The 16,490-nt window shown below is 36.3% G+C and overlaps 1 protein-coding gene across 1 annotated transcript in view; it reads right to left on the bottom strand.

Annotated features, from left to right (window-relative positions):
* Window positions 1-2,789: 2,789 nt before the first annotated feature.
* LOC143227565 (uncharacterized) overlaps window positions 2,790-16,490 on the bottom strand; it is a 50,630-nt gene continuing 36,929 nt past the window's right edge. Inside the window, exons 8-14 of the mRNA XM_076458994.1 lie at window positions 15,205-15,331; window positions 9,032-9,298; window positions 7,567-7,689; window positions 6,521-6,632; window positions 5,459-5,667; window positions 4,674-4,773; window positions 2,790-3,168 (exon numbers count right to left, since the gene is read on the bottom strand). Of these exons, the coding sequence (XP_076315109.1) occupies window positions 3,134-3,168; window positions 4,674-4,773; window positions 5,459-5,667; window positions 6,521-6,632; window positions 7,567-7,689; window positions 9,032-9,298; window positions 15,205-15,331 (973 nt within the window). The 3' untranslated portion in view covers window positions 2,790-3,133. The remainder of the gene's footprint in view (window positions 3,169-4,673; window positions 4,774-5,458; window positions 5,668-6,520; window positions 6,633-7,566; window positions 7,690-9,031; window positions 9,299-15,204; window positions 15,332-16,490) is intronic.

The raw sequence follows: 16,490 nt of genomic DNA on the forward strand, positions 1-16,490 counted from the left end.
TGTTTTCTAATCTAATCTAAATACTATCAAACTTTAGAAAGCTATAGCACTCAGTTGATCTGTCATCTAGTGATTTAAGTTGTTTTAAGTTTCAATTTTGTTTGCAATTGGTTGATTTTGTTCAACATCTTTGCCTTTTTTGTAGCCACTTATGTTGATGTTGTTTCCAAATATTATTGAATACCTACGAAAAATAGAGACGAAGAAGAAACCTTATCTATAATAGATTCCTCTAGTGGTACTTACTGTAGTTAAAAACATTTAGAAAAGTACAATTGTATTGGTAAAACCCTATGAGGGTTTTGGTCTTATTTAGATCTCGACACAAAAGTTAACTCTATAATTGAAGTGATAATATATTTATAGGTATCAAATTCTTTGCAGTTGTTTCTGTGCCGACCTCTTTAGAGAATATTTCCTGCAGCAAGTAGTAAAAAAAAAAAAGGCTTACTATCTATAATATTTCAAAACAGATATTTCTAGACTTCAGGGAGTAGACAGAATTCATGGTTCATATAAATGTGTTAGATGTTGAGTCTCACGAGAAAAAACGTAAGTGAGGTTAAAAGTCCTAAGTTGTTAATACAGAGTTTGATATAACTTATACAAACAAACAAAAATCGTGACAGGGGTTAGGCTTAAGAAATGAGAGAACTCCTTCCAACGGGAGTAGTCAAGAATCGCTGTCCCTCTTGAACCCCCCTTCGTGAATTTATTTGGTCGACGTGGGTGAAGTACAATGATTGATGTGAAAAAGTCTTTAAATCCAGTTTCTGTTGGAGCTGGGGAGATACCCGGAGAGGAAGCGAAAGAAACCAAGGATCTTGAGAAGCATAAAGTTCCTGAAATTTGCTTATGATATTTTGCTTCGTTGATTGAATTAACATGAGATTATGTTTAAAATACTGTAATTTGGAATGAAGTTTTAGGTAATTAAAATCGTAGATGGATTATGGGCCCTTTTCTGGGAGGCGGGACAGAAGTCCTATGTCCGTAATTTAGCTGTGGGTGGGAACCGAAGTGCCCAGAGAAAACCCACTTTCACAATCAGAGTGCCACATGAAATACCCTGACCGTGTACGAATGTTGCTAGTATGAAAAGCAAGGTTAGTGAAACATAACATTAATTGTAAATATCGATAGGAATATCCTAGTATAAAAACAAGTTTATAATTTAATATAAACAGGTAAGTCCAAATGTAAATTTGAATGGATTCTTCATCGAGGAAACGGGTGTCGTGGTCGGCTACCAAGTCGTATTTGGACGTTCTCCAGGGAGAAATTGAGCAACTAAGTAGCTGGGTAAGTGATGGCTGGGACTCTGTTGGCTCGTGAGATGATCATGGGTATCGGTGATGGACGTTATCTTGTTCTGCTGCTGTCTCGAGTTTTTTGTTCTCATTTTCTATATGAGTTTAAGTCTGCTCCCAGGTAGTTGGTGGGTTTTCAGTTGAGGTCGACGTGCGAGTATTCGAGATACGTGTGGTTTGATTTGATGTTAAAGTTGGCATAGGAGTTGATGGAGTCTGGGTAAATTTACGACACTTCCTGATGGTTGTTTGTAGTTGTAGGCTGTTGTCAGTGACGGTCTGGGTAAAGTTGTCTGTCAGCTGTAAGGTAGATAACAAGGCATTTTTGGTAGTTGAGGTTGTATGCAGTGAGGGAATTGTCGGTTTAAATGCACGTGGAGTGATAGGCTTGATAAATTGAACGTCCCCGCAAAAGTCCTCCACTAGTACAGGCGAACAAGAAGAAAACATTGGTGAGACAAGATATATTCCGCAACTTGGTTAGAGTAGGTTACCACCTTCTTGAAGTGGGTGGATAGACCTGTGATTATGGAACGGATTCCGTGTACGTCATGTAGGTGTAATAACGTAGCTGCTTCCAAAGTGTTGAACCTCCTTTGGGGAGATAGATAAGTTAACGTCCCTGAGGAAGACAAAAAACGTCTGGATTGAGTTTTGTAATGGAACACCAAACATTAATATTGGCATTCCACGGTTTACACAGAAAGGTGAAGTCTGGAGAAAAGCTCTGCCACGTCGTAGGATTCTTGAAAAAAAGGTTGGGAATGGAGAGATATACAGAGATTGATTTGATATTACTGACACCTTGCTTCTTCTACCAAGAAGATTCATTGATTATTCTAGTGATGAAGCTTAAGGTGTTATAGGTGAAAGACCTCAGTGAGAACTAACCCTTATAAAAAGTCCTGGAAACTAATAGGTTATATAATTAGATTCTACAATAAGTGACACCTACCTCTAATGAAATGTTTTAACAGGCATATGTACTATCTGTGTACAACTGTAAATTTTGTAAGTCCTATTTAGAAGGAAAATAACCTAGGTAAAATTTATATGCAAAAACGGCTCGTTTGGGTTGAGAAAATATTTTACATGGAAGAGCGAACAACGTTTCGACCTTCTTCGGTCATCGTCAGAAGAAGGTCGAAACGTTGTTCGCTCTTCTATGTAAAATATTTTCTCAACCCAAACGAGCCGTTTTTGCATATAAATTTCTCAACAAGTGGGTTTCTCGACATCACTGATAACCTAGGTAAAAGCACTTGCCGCTAACTCTCTCAAAGATTCTATTAGAATAGTAAAGTTTCCTGTCACTATCTTATAATATCGACGACCGTGTAATACAGAGGTAACACTTTGTGATATGGGAACGTAAAAACTTGAACTCACTTATTTATACTCCGTACATTCAAACCCATTGTATACGACAGGCCAAAAAGCAAACAAAAAAGTTATACTAAACAAAAGAGAGCTACATAACATTATTAATGTTTTATTAAACTGTTTTAAATAATTCTTCCACCTAATGTGATAACACATTTTACAAAGTTTTAAAGTAACAACTCATCTTAACTTCCATATCAGCAACAAACAAAATCAACAGTAAAATGCATGTTTCTATGACGACTCTCAAATATACTGTGTGAAGGAAAGTAGGACACAAGAGTTGATGTTCTTTATTTCTATACTCAATAAAAAGTAAGGAATGTAAAACGTGAAATAATAAGAACGATGATTGGTTCACTCCGCCAGTCAACATTCCCATACAAGACTTGTTTATTTTTCTTTTCATTCTGAACAGTTGACTTTTATCGTAGTGTGTGCTACTTTTCAGAATATACTAATGACGCAAGAAAACCTGTATAAATAACAAAATAGGTAAAGTATTTAAAAACAAAAAATAAATTGTGCAATGAGATCACGCATGTTTTAGGTCTGAATTAAAGAATTTATAAACATGCAATTTATATGGGCAAAAATATTATATTTCTACATTATCCTATTAGATATTAGAAAGCATATCAGAGCAGAACGGAAGAGGAACACTTGTCTGTTAGTTTTCAAACAAAAGAAAAAACTGTAAGAGTGATAGTCTACTAGAATATATTTCTTTCGTTATTATGTATACAATGATATATATAACGTCTAAAGCTTTAGGTCGAGTGGGTCATAAATAGTTTCTTACCAAAGTAATCAGTGCAATTTTGAAATTATATAAATACTATTTGTAATTATTAAACAAACACACAGATCCATTATGTTTCATTTACAAATTATTCTTACCAATCTTCTTGCTTTTAACAAGTGTCTATTACCATACTACTAACATTTAATTTTCTTACTGAACAGTAGGGACTACAATCTATACATACTGTACGAACATACTATTATATGTTAATATTATAGTTTGTTAGTCAGCGAGCAAACTACAGTTTGTTACCGTTGACGTCAACATAGGCCTAGAGTAAAGTACAATGTGAAATATTTGAATCTGTGCACAGCAATCGTGCTTATTGTAAAAGTACAATGATTTTACGTTAGTTGTAGTATTGTTGAACGTCATGTGTAACGTAGAGTTACAATTTACGAAAGTGTACAATGAGTAAGGTTTCAAAGTCAAATTTTCTCTTTGAAAGAAAGGTTCAAGTAGCACTGAAACTAAACGCACGTAATTTATATGTTTTAAGAATAAGGAATGTATGTTATTCCCCATAAAATTTTGCAAAACCACGTAAGAGAATTTAAAGTCGGTAAAACGCCTTTATTTTAGGTGTATTATGTGAGTTCAATACCGAATCTAGTAGTTATGAAACTTTTAGTTCAGAGAATCTGTGATTTAACAGTGTTTTAATGATGGCTTTTAAGATATGAGATACGTTGTAATTGATCGAAAAATAAATTTACTTAGTTATTTTAACTTTACATTTACTGCTGTTAAATTGTAATTTATTTAAAAATTAATGTGTAAGTACATTTATTAGGCTAGAAGTAGCGTTTGTTTTGGAATTTCGCACAAATCTACTCGAGGGCTATCTGTGCTAGCCGTCCATAATTTAGCAGTGTAAGACCAGAGGGAAGGCAGCTAGTCATCACCACCCACCGCCAACTCTTGGGCTACTCTTTTACCAACGAATAGTGGGATTGACCGTCACATTATACACCCCCACGGCTGGGAAAGCGAGCATGTTTAGCGCGACGCAAGCGCGAACCCGCGACCCTCGGATTACGAGTCGCACGCCTTACGCGCTCGGCCATGCCGGGCCTAGAAGTAGCGATGTGAAATAATTGAACATATTTTACAATACAGTAAAGATGAAACAGGATACATTTTTATTTTATTCTATACAAACTCTCATAACTTACCAATAAATGAAATACTCCCAAACAAACAAAATGTTCCAAACCATCCGAAGTGCGGAATAATTTTTTGAAACACTATAGGCCAGATGATAACAGAAGTACCCTACATGAAGACACATGATAACTATGCATCTAGATGTATATCAAAAAAATGTTTATCAGTAATCTCATGTACTAGCTACAAGAAAATATGCTGTCGCTAAGTGGGGAGAAGTTTGAGAGAAAAATTATATTTTCGAGAAGAATGAAGCATCAGCTAAAGAATGTATATATAGTCACTTAGCAGTTAGATGGTTATTTAATGATATCAACAAGATGAAGTATCAGATTGAAGAATATATATATATTTATATAGTCACTCAGCAGTTAGATGATTATTATATAAAATATCACTGGGCTGAAGTAATACATAGAAGGAAATGTACAGTCGCTTAGAAGGTAGACGTTTGAGTGAAGATAAATGTATAGATTAACATATCAAACAAGTTATATCGACATTCAGCAGTTAAGTGTCTATGAAAAAGGCTAAACTAACTATCATGGTTTGAGAGTTACTACGTAGGTGAGATAAAGAATTTTAATTGATAAAACAAACAGAAAATTAAACATGGTGTATGAATACTTCATATATTTAATATTTAATGTTCTCCTTTCATTTTTTAATCACAAAGAAATGACGATATTGGTGCTCGTTGCTTCAACGATAATTTCGACGATACTAAAGAATACATAAACATCTTGCAGATTGTCAGTCAGGTGAAGATACACATATCATTTTAGTTACTTACTGCTATAAAGTAGATCATTCCATAAATCATAGTTGTGTGTTTTTTGCCAAACACTTCAACAACAGCGGCAGGAATGCACACAAACTCAACAGGAAACGTAGCATATAGGGCACAAATCCATATTATGAACATCACTTGTCCACCGTGAGATGTCGCTACCAGCGTAAACAGCAATATTGTTTTCAGTCCCATAAAATCACGCTTGTTGGCTGCATATTAATTCAGTATATATAAAACAGTTTTACGTAAGACATAAGTTCAAATTGAATTTAAGTATTTCAAGACTAGAAAAGAAATAGACAATATACAATGACTAAAATTAGATTTAATTTGAAAACATTCCGAGATTGTAGTTGATCACTGTGTATTGTATTACAAATTAAAAACATTTTTATCTTAAGAAAAGTTAAAATCGAATGACATTGTTTCGTATGAAAGCGACACAATTATAAACGTTTGTTTCTAGTTCTAAGTATGGTAAAATATGTTAATTACCTAAATAACTTAAAGATAAAAATTAAGCAACAAATTTCAAGACAGCTTTATAAAGAGATCTGTTCCAATTCACTCTTCTATTATAAATTTGGTTTATTTTGAAATTTGCAAAATTCTATTCGAGAGCTATTTCTCCCGGCTTTCTCCAATTTAGCAGTGATAAACTACATAAAGGCAACGAATGAAGAAATTAAATATTACATTATAACGACCCCATAGTTGAAAAATAGAGGAAATCACGTTTCGAACTCGTGTATATTAGATTGTGAAGCAAGCGCTCTAACCATCAGGTACCACGTTTAAGAGATATTTCCGGTTAATCATGAGCGAAAAAAGGCCTCAATCAAAGAACAAACCTTTATTATGAAGTTTATTGTGAGCCCCTTTGGAAATAGTTTGATTAGCACCAATTCTTCTTAAATTTATTGTTTTTAATGCCGTTTATTTTAAACTAATTCAATAAGAAAGAGTGGTGCCACAGTTGGCTAAGACTCCCATCTGATAATGAACGAAAAATCAGATAATGAGATAAGTAAACTGTATGAGATGGTGAATGTTATCATTTACATGTTATGGGTTTATCATTTAGTTTGATTACCCACTTAAAGAGAGGATGTTTTAGAACCTGCCAACACCAACTATCTTGAAGCTCTATAATAGGACGTTCTTCACTGTCATACTGGTACAATATAGCATTATTAGTTTTTGGCACTATATCAGACCAACTGTACCTAAACGGGCAGTAATGATGTTCAAAATTGACATTCCATTGACCAAAGTCATAATTAAGGAGACAAATGACCATAAAGGTAGCACTCCTGGGCCATACAGAAGAAATGTTGGTGGATGTTTGGATTCCAGAGAAGGTGAAATATACTGTTGTAACGTTGTTTCGAAGGTCCTCCATATCAAATGCATTATAGGGTGATGCACAACAATCACTATGTCAGTGTTTACGAAAGTGATGAAATTGGGATTTACTATTATAATGTAAAATTAAAAATAATTATAACAAAATAAACATTTCTTGAGGTATATGAAATTATTTTAACAATAATCAGAGTTTCTTTATGCTTTCTTCATAGTTAATTGATAAAGCTTTTATACTGTAAAGATATTTTGATTATTAACTGCTGTAGGCCATGTACATTTTACACACAAAATTAATATGTAATACTTTCTCTATTATTTTTTCAATCTTGATGAAATAATGACTGAATCATAAGGGAAATATTCTCAGCTTTTAGACTAACACGTCTTCAACCATAATACACTACTATGGATAAATAATTTTACTTATTCTTTGATAGATTATTTACACATAGTAATCATTATGATTACACTAGAATAGGTAACAACTGCTTGTAGAAAAAACACAAGTGTAGAGGTCATCAACTCTTTACTATTTCGTTAGCTTATAGCTCTTCTTTTGGATAGTTACTTTCAACTGAAATAAGTTTGGAAAATATTACTGAGATTACTTTTAACCTTTGAAAACTCTGCACTGTGTTATGTTGCTGTTATTTTTCTCAAAATTGCAAAGGAAAATTATAGTTCAAACAAATATTGATATTAACTTTTAAATATACATAAAAATATTTCTTTTTACTTACCTTGAAAGATATTTTGTCCTGAATTAGGCCCATAAGTACCCTAAGAACAACGTGAACACATCCAGATACAGAACCAGTTGTGGTTAGAAATGCGTCATCATCTATAAATGTTTGTCCATATATCTAAAAATACGATAATGTAATTTAAGTGTATGATCCCTCTCACCAACCTTACTGTAATTCGTACAAATTTCAGATTTCCCCACACACTAGCTAATATTTACCACTATCTCTGAAGAACGAAACGTTACTATTTTGTTAATTTTAATATCTTTACACATACTTATAAATACAACAATATTTGACTTAATGATTCATATTTTTAATAACAAAAGTTCGTTATAGTTAATAAAATACTCATACAAATTCAACACAGTTTAACAATGTTCAGATAATTATCATAATAGTCTTGTCGACATTTACATGTCTGGATGTAAATTATCTAGTATTTCTTTGTCAGGTAAAAACAATTTACTCTACTGGATATAACTCTCGGTGGACTCAGCAGATAGTCCAATGTGGCTTTGCTATAAGAAAACACACAGAAACAAACACACACACATACTACTGGTTATTTAGATATCGAACCCATAAATCGAATGTTTGGCAGAGTGATTCAAGGGTAAAATGATAAACCCATCAACTCAAACATTTCACTGTTCCAAGTGTATTTGAAGAGTTGATTCTCTTGGCCAGAGAGTTGAAACATAAATTTCATTCTGGAATGTTAAAAAATTCTTTTCAGTTATAATTCCTCCCAGTTCCAGACTGTGTGTACTTGCTTCAACAGACATAATACTCATTTCATCTTTAAAGGGCGTCTACCAATAGTTCCGTGAGGATTTGAAGGATATATTATTGAAGGTGATGAGGTGGGAGATCCATTAATTATTTGAAAAGACAAATAACATAAATAACGTAAATAGTATTTACGAAATACTAACAATGAAACATATTGATTAGTCCCCACTTTCAGGACAAGCTCCTGATTGGCTGTTTATATGTTCGCAAAGGTGTTTACTTTTCACAACAAAATGTAAAATTTTATTTCTGTATTATTTTGTACTGTGTTAAGCTTCAAGATAACTTACATTTGTATTTTATGTTTCTGAACTTCACTTTTAAAACTTGTGAGACAGAATTGTTTCATATTTTAAAGCTTGTAAGATAGTACTGTTTCACATTTTAAATAACAGCACATAATCCTAGCAAATTAATACTGATCTACTTCATTTTTCGAATAAAGATGACGGACGGATTGTCCCACATTCTGGAAATAATGGTTCGTAAATATATGGAAAATTGTTATGTGTTTGGCACTGGCAATGAAGGATTCGTAAGCATACTATATTTTAAACATCAAATGGTAAATTCTTTCAATTTCTTATAATTTTAAATTAATTTAGAAACTAAATCAGAATATTTTCACTGAAAACAATAAGATAAAGAAAAGCATATCACATACTTTATAAAAATTACAGATAAACGTTCCTGAATGAAGTGACCCAATGCACGTTATTAATAAAATATAAAATTCTCTCATCTTCAAAGCTTCTTTTGGTACAACAACAAATTCTCTTAGTATTGGTATTTGTGATTTTTCTACTTTCTGATTGGTTGAATTTCCTTCTGACATAACAGGAGAATCTTCCTGAAAGGTTAATGTACGGGTCTTGTGTTCACAATCCAACTCTGTTTGTGCTAATGCAGAACATTTGTCAACTTCTGTCTCCTTTAAAGATAAAATAAATTTTCTAACTTCAAAAATAATCAATATTTAGTTTCAATAACCCAGAATACTTCTTGTATTTTGATGCATACTCGAGAAATACTGAATTCTAATAAATTTCAGGTTTTTAGTAATTCTTCATTCACCACATTTGCACAATATACTTTCTGTAACAACATTTTTCAATTTCCTATATAAAATTCTTACTTTTGATTACAGTAACTTCTACATTGTGTATGATATACTCTCAAGTGCGAGTTGATGTTGTTAACTATAACACTGATTTATTGTGATTTTAATTAACTATAAAATATATGTAAAGTTTAATATGTTAATGATTTGGTTTATACTAAAAGAGCCATGACATTTCATCATTTATACAGTACTGACATTTAACAGGTTAAAACATATCATAGAAAGTAAAGAATATATATCTATGTAAACGACATTATATCTATCATATCAAGTACTGACTACGCCTCGCTACAAATACCAGGACTCATCAGAGCAGCTGGAACAAACGTGTTGCGATAAAACCAAAAACAATTGTTATGCTGTGAAATAGATTAAGATACTTGGTAGTTACTGTAGTTAAAAACATTTAGAAAAGTACAATTGTATTGGTAAAACCCTATGAGGGTTTTGGTCTTATTTAGATCTTGACACAAAAGTTAACTCTATAATTTAAGTAATTATATATTTATAGGTATCAAATTCTTTGCAGTTGTTTCTGTGCCTACCGCTTTAGAGAATATTTCCTGCAACAAGTAGTAAAAGAGAAAGGCTTACTATCTATAATATTTCAAAACAGATATTTCTAGACTTCAGGGAGTAGACAGAATTCATGGTTCATATAAATGTGTTAGATGTTGAGTCTCACGAGAAAAAACGTGAGGTTAAAAGTCCTAAGTTGTTAATACAGAGTTTGATATAACTTATACAAACAAACAAAAATCGTCACAGGGGTTCGGCTTAAGAAATGAGAGAACTCCTTCCAACGGGAGTAGTCAAGAATTGCTGTCCCTCTTGAACCCCCCTTCGTGAATTTATTTGGTCGACGTGGGTGAAGTACGATGATTGATGTGAAAAAGTCTTTAAATCCAGTTTCTGTTGGAGCTGGGGAGATACCCGGAGAGGAAGCGAAAGACACCAAGGACCTGGAGAAGCATAAAGTTCCTGAAATTTGCTTATGATATCTTGCTTCGTTGATTGAATGAACATGAGATTATGTTTAAGATACTGTAATTTGGAATGGAGTTTTAGGTCATTAAAATCGTGGATGGATTATGGGCCCTTTCCAGGGAGGCGGGACAGAAGTCCTATGTCCGTAATTTAGCTGTGGGTGGGAACCGAAGTGCCCAGAGAAAACCCACTTTCACAAGCAGAGTGCCACATGAAATACCCTAACCGTGTCCGAATGTTGCTAGTATGGAAACAAGGTAAGTGAAACATAACATTAATTGTAAATATCGATAGGAATATCCTAGTATAAAAGCAAGTTTATACGGTCCCGATTTTTATTGTTGTGAACGGGTTCCGCGTGATGTGCAATTACCCGGGTATGCGTCGACTGTGTCGCCGCTGTGGCCAAGAGTGCCAGACCCCGCGGTGCGGGATATGTCTGGCGTATGGACATGTTGATGACGCGTGTACTATCACGAGTCGTATTTGGTGTGGGGGCCACACGCCCTGGCGTTGCACGCGGCGTGTGGCGACGTATGTTTCGGTGCCTCTTGGGCCACCGACGATAACACGGCCCAAAAATCTTGGGTGAAGAAGGCGGGGGCGTCAGTTCGTCCTCGGCGTTGTCTGCGGCGGCCGAGGGAGGTGTCCCCGAGGGGGCTTCCGTCACGGCACCTACTGTGTCTGGGGAGAGAGAGCCTCGGTCTTCTGAGGGGGGCCATGTCTCGCCCGCCCAGGAAGTGGAGGCTGCGTCCTCTGAGGTGGATGGTGGCGCTTCGGGTGCTGTTCAGGTGAGGGGCCTCTGAGGAGTCTTCGGCCCCTGGCTTGGATGGGGCCCCTGTAGGTGTTCTAAAATGTCCTAGTGCCCCCGGAGCGTCCCCTATCGCCGTGGGGGCTCAGAACTCCCTGTCGGGTGGTGCGGGGGTTGGGGCTGTTTGGGCGTCAGCTATCCCGCCACACCTGTCAGTGTTGGGAGGGTCTCTGTGTAGAGGGTCCTGCCCCCTTTGTTTATGTGGGGGTGTGTCCCCCTGTGAAGGGTCCTGACCCCTGTTGAAGATGGGTCAGTGGGGGTGGTCGGGGAGTACGTGGAGCGTCAGGCATCCCCTGCTGGTGATGCTGTGGCTGGGAGTTCTGAGGGACCATCGGCACTGGCTCTGGGGATGATGGTTGTTCCGGCACCCTACCGCGAGGCGCAGACCCCGACGATGGACGAGCTGCCGTCACTCAGCTCGTTTGTAAGTATCTTGGACTTCCCCATTCTTCCTTGCCTTTGTGGCTTGAGTGAGGACAGTGGGAGGTGCTGGAGCCTTGCATCCTGGATGTTCCCGGTGGTCGGATGTCGGCGGCCGCTGCTGCGAGGATGGGTGGGATTGGGTAGCTCCAAAGTCTGTATGGCCCCTGCCTCCGTCAACTTTGTCAAAGCAGCAGCGTCACTGAGTTCTCCCCTCTCGCTGAACATCCGAGGAATGCGAAGCGTTGATATTCAATTCTACGCATTCTTCCACTTGAACCCCTTTGTGGTTAACGTTATCTTTCTTCAGGAGACCCATTTTGTCTCTCGGAGGGACCATTTTCACTGACTTCTCACTACCCTGTGTGTGCTTTTGGTCGTTTGTCGCGACACGTTCGCGTGCGGTGGGGATCCTCTTCCACCCGCGTTTTACTGGGACTATCCTCGCGTCGCATAGCGATGCTGAAGGGCGGGTGGTGTTCGTTGATATTGTCACAAGGAGTCGTAAGATTCGGCTTGTCAATGTCTATGCACTTGTCCGGACTGAAGAGCGGGAAGTCTTCTTTTTGTGGTTGGACAGGTTCCTCCCCTCGACAAGATTGGGGTGATCCTCTTGCTAGTGATCGGTGTACGCGGTCTATGCATGCGTTGATTTCGGATTTCGCCTTTTTCGATGTCTGGCGTGCACTGCATGGGTCTGCTTTTGTGGCTACCTGGACTTGTCAGGGCATTTCTTGTCGCCTTGACATGTTCTATGTGACACCTAGTCTTCGGCAGAGCCTCGATGGGGCTGCTGTTCATCGGGTTGAAGATGTCTCGTGTTAAGTGTCTGACTATCGGGCGTTTCTCGCCACATTTCGAGAATATGTCCCCGTTTTTCGGGGCCCCGGTGTGTGGAGGCTCAACGTCTCCCTCCTTGACGAGGATCGGGTTGGAGACGCTTTGCTTGCCCTTATTTGGGGGCTCTGTTCTGTCAAGTCTGTCAATGGGTCTTGGTGGGCGGGTCTCAAGGATGCCTGTGCCTCCTTGCTGAGGCAAGCTGGCATGCGGCTTTCGTGGGCCCGCCGCCTGGACTTGTGGAGCAAGCAGGACAAATTAGCTGCCTTGCCTCATGGCGGACCGACAGATCTCGTTGTAGCGGACTACCAGCGCCTGGATTCCGGGTCGTTTTACCATCTCTGTCGGCCGGACGTCTCGCCCCTTTGTACTTTGGTGCAGGGTCGGGTGGAGATCGACTTCTGATCTGCCCTGCCTCCACTCTCGTTTCTTGTGTTTTTGTTTATATAAATTTTGTGTATATTTACTGTTTTCTTTTTGTTCACATTAATCTTTGAATATATTTATTGTTTTTTCCACTTGTTAATATTATTGTTTGTATATTGTTTTTTTCCATTTATTCATATTTACGTCTGTATATATTCATGTTTTTACGCTTGTTTATATTTCTTGTCTTGTCTTTTTGTCCTGTTTTCTTTGTTGTTAGTAAATTCAAAATTAGAGCAAAAGAGCTGTCTGAAGCCTTCAGAAAGAAACTTGTAGCAGCTTATGAGTCTGATAAGGGATTTTAATATATCCCAAAAGATTTTGAAATCAGCCATTCCACTGTCCGGAAAATAGTCAACAAGTCCAGATCTTAATCCCATTGAGATGCTATTGGGTGATTTGAAACGGGCTGTACAGGCAAAAAAAAACCTCAAACATCTCACACCTGAAAGAATTCTGCATTGAGGAGTGGGGCAAACTTTCTTCAGACCGATGACACAGATGGGTAGATGGCTACAAGAAGCGTCTCACTACAGTTATTTCAGCCAAAGTGGGTAACACTAGCTATTAGGGGGCAGAGTGTCCTAAATTTCTCCCAGTTAGAATATGCATTTTTGTAGAATTTCATTTACAGAAGATCTTGAAAAGTCTTTTCTTCAGTTTTAATTGTTTAGTTGTATTCCTATAATCTCTCGGTATTGTTGAAATTGAGATTAAATATCTACCTATCCAAAAATGTTAGAAAAATACACAGGATTTCATCGGGTGTCCTAACTTTTTCACATGATTGATTGTTTTTGTTTTTGGAATTTCGCACAAAGCTACTCGAGGGCTCTCTGTGCTAGCCGTCCCTAATTTTGCAGTGTAAGACTAGAGGGAAGGCAGCTAGTCATCACCACCCACCGCCAACTCTTGGGCTACTCTTTAACCAACGAATAGTGGGATTGAAAAGTAGTTCAACTTGTCAATTGAAGTTTTAATGTAATTGAGTATGTCTAAGTGCACTTTTGTTAACTAGAAGAATATAGTTTAAGATATCCGTATAATCACTATAGTGTAAATAATTTGTTGTAAATATGTTAAACTATTTTCGGATATATAAGTTAGAAAACTAGTGGAGCGCATGCTGTTCATTTATCGCTAAGAAATCACATAAACTAATGCACAAGAATACTATGCCCAACAACAACACACTATATATTTACACTGAAAGAATACGAGTGAAAGCCTTTAACTGCCAGTTGGCGAACATAACATTAACATCTGATATACAAGCAAACCTGTCACATGCAACGAATACGTAACAGGAAGTTTTGTAATTTTTGCATCGCTTGGAATTTGAAACATCTGAATTAGACATAGAATGGAGGGTGATGAAAGGTTGGGAATGGAGAGATATACAGAGTTTGATTTGATATTACTGACACCTTGCTCCTTCTACCAAGAAGATTCATTGATTATTCTCGTGATAAAGTTTAAGGTGTTGTAGGTCCAAGATCTCAGTGAGAATTTACCCTATGGAAAGTCCTGACAACTTAAGGGTTATATAATTTTCAGACTTAGATGTTACAATAAATAGCGCCCATAACCAGTAAAGTATTTTAACAATTATAAATTATTATTATGAATTATAAAATTCATGCTCTTACAGATTAATAAAGGTGACATTTTACTCAAACATTTGTCTCACAAAAATGCTTGATATGAAAGACAAAAATGTTCAATTAGAATCACTTGTGTGAGCTGCAGTGGTAGAGTATTTAATGTAGGGTCTTACAGAATTTACAAAGTTACAAGTTTATGATATGGTATCCAATGACCCCACCATAAGATTATGACAAGGAATAATGGTATCAGGCAGAGGATAAACTCAATAAAGGTTCTTCATCACACATGATCATTACTGACCAGCTAAAGGACTAATCTACTTTAAGAACTTATCGAAGTTTGTGGCATTTCAAGTGGCCATAAACTGGCATGTTTATCGTTTTTATTTTCATGAAAACATATTGGTATATACATTGAAATTCCATAGGAAGTAACCTGAACAAGAAGAATATCCCCTGTGAAATCCACGAATATCATGAAGAAGAATAGATATCATGGTAGAATTTCTCTTTGAAACAATATTATAATATCCTACGTTGAAAACAAAGGTACTAGTTCCTCTTTTAAATTTACATTATCTCGTATATTAGCATTATAAATGCAATATTTGGACAAATCCACTTACCTCGGGCATATCTGGAGGAGGTTCCTGGTACAGTAGTAATCCAATAAGTAAAATACCACCTTGTACCGCTCCCATGATTATAAATAAGAAAGGGACACGATCCAAAATCCCAGAATCGGAGAAATAACTAAAACAACATATAGAAAGTTAAAACCATTCTGGTTAATTTGGTAGTAGCACCAAATAGAACTCTCTACAGTTACTCAAATTGGTGATCTTCTAATAACAGGTATTATAATCTACTACGTTAGCTGTTACTTCACTAATATTATTTGTTATTCATTATGCTTAATTAAACATGGATTTTGAAAGTAACCGCAAATGAGACACTATGATGTAACTCAAGAGAAGAACGAGGAAAACTGAGAAAGTTTTATCAACGTTATGCAACAATATAAGAAGCAACATTATGCAACAATATAACAACCACCAGTTAGTGAAATACTCACGGTATTATCTTCACACAGTTTTGTAAATAAACCTACGATGCGCAATGCTTTGTCAACCACATATGTAAGCTTACAGATGAGCTTTTAGGGGTACCAAATAAAGGGTACCTGATGTAGATAGCTCACGAGCTTAAAGTGAAGATAAAAACATACGGTTTGTTGTTGTGCAAGATGTTGGCGTTGTGAATGTATCCATGGTTCGTCTCAATACTGATTATTGCTGAATTTATTACTTTGTCAGTGGTTAGCTTCATTCCTTCTTTTATTAATGCAATCGTCTTATGCTTTAGTCATGTACCCAAGCATTATGTATGGATACATCATTATGTATTGATGCATAAATAGTTATAATTGGTTTGATTAAAGTATCCATGGCTGACGATAATCTGTTATGAGCTTTATTAGTGTTTCTATGATTCTCTTTATTAATGATCCCGTAATGTTTTATTAATATAACAAAGGATAGCGCCAAAAGTGGCTTAGTTGTATGTCTGAAAAACTTATATCGCTAAAATCCAGGGTTCGATATTTGTGCTGCGCAAAACACAGATGGCCTATTCTTTAGTTTTATGCTGAACAACTAAAGTACCAATATTCGACTTCATAGAATACAGGATTTCTTGTTATTAATGTATCCATGATTGTCTCTGTTGATGTAAAAATGGTTACTATCAAAGGTACATCTGTAATTAACTGTTAATGTATACAATATTAATCAATTCATTATTCGCTTTATTAATGTATCGATGGTTGGCTTGATTATTGAATACATTATTAGATGGTTGATTTCGTTATTTTATCCAATTTATATCATTGTTAGATGATTATATCATTATT

The sequence above is a fragment of the Tachypleus tridentatus genome, chromosome 9 (genome assembly GCF_004210375.1).
Source record: "Tachypleus tridentatus isolate NWPU-2018 chromosome 9, ASM421037v1, whole genome shotgun sequence".
Taxonomy (NCBI): domain Eukaryota; kingdom Metazoa; phylum Arthropoda; class Merostomata; order Xiphosura; family Limulidae; genus Tachypleus; species Tachypleus tridentatus.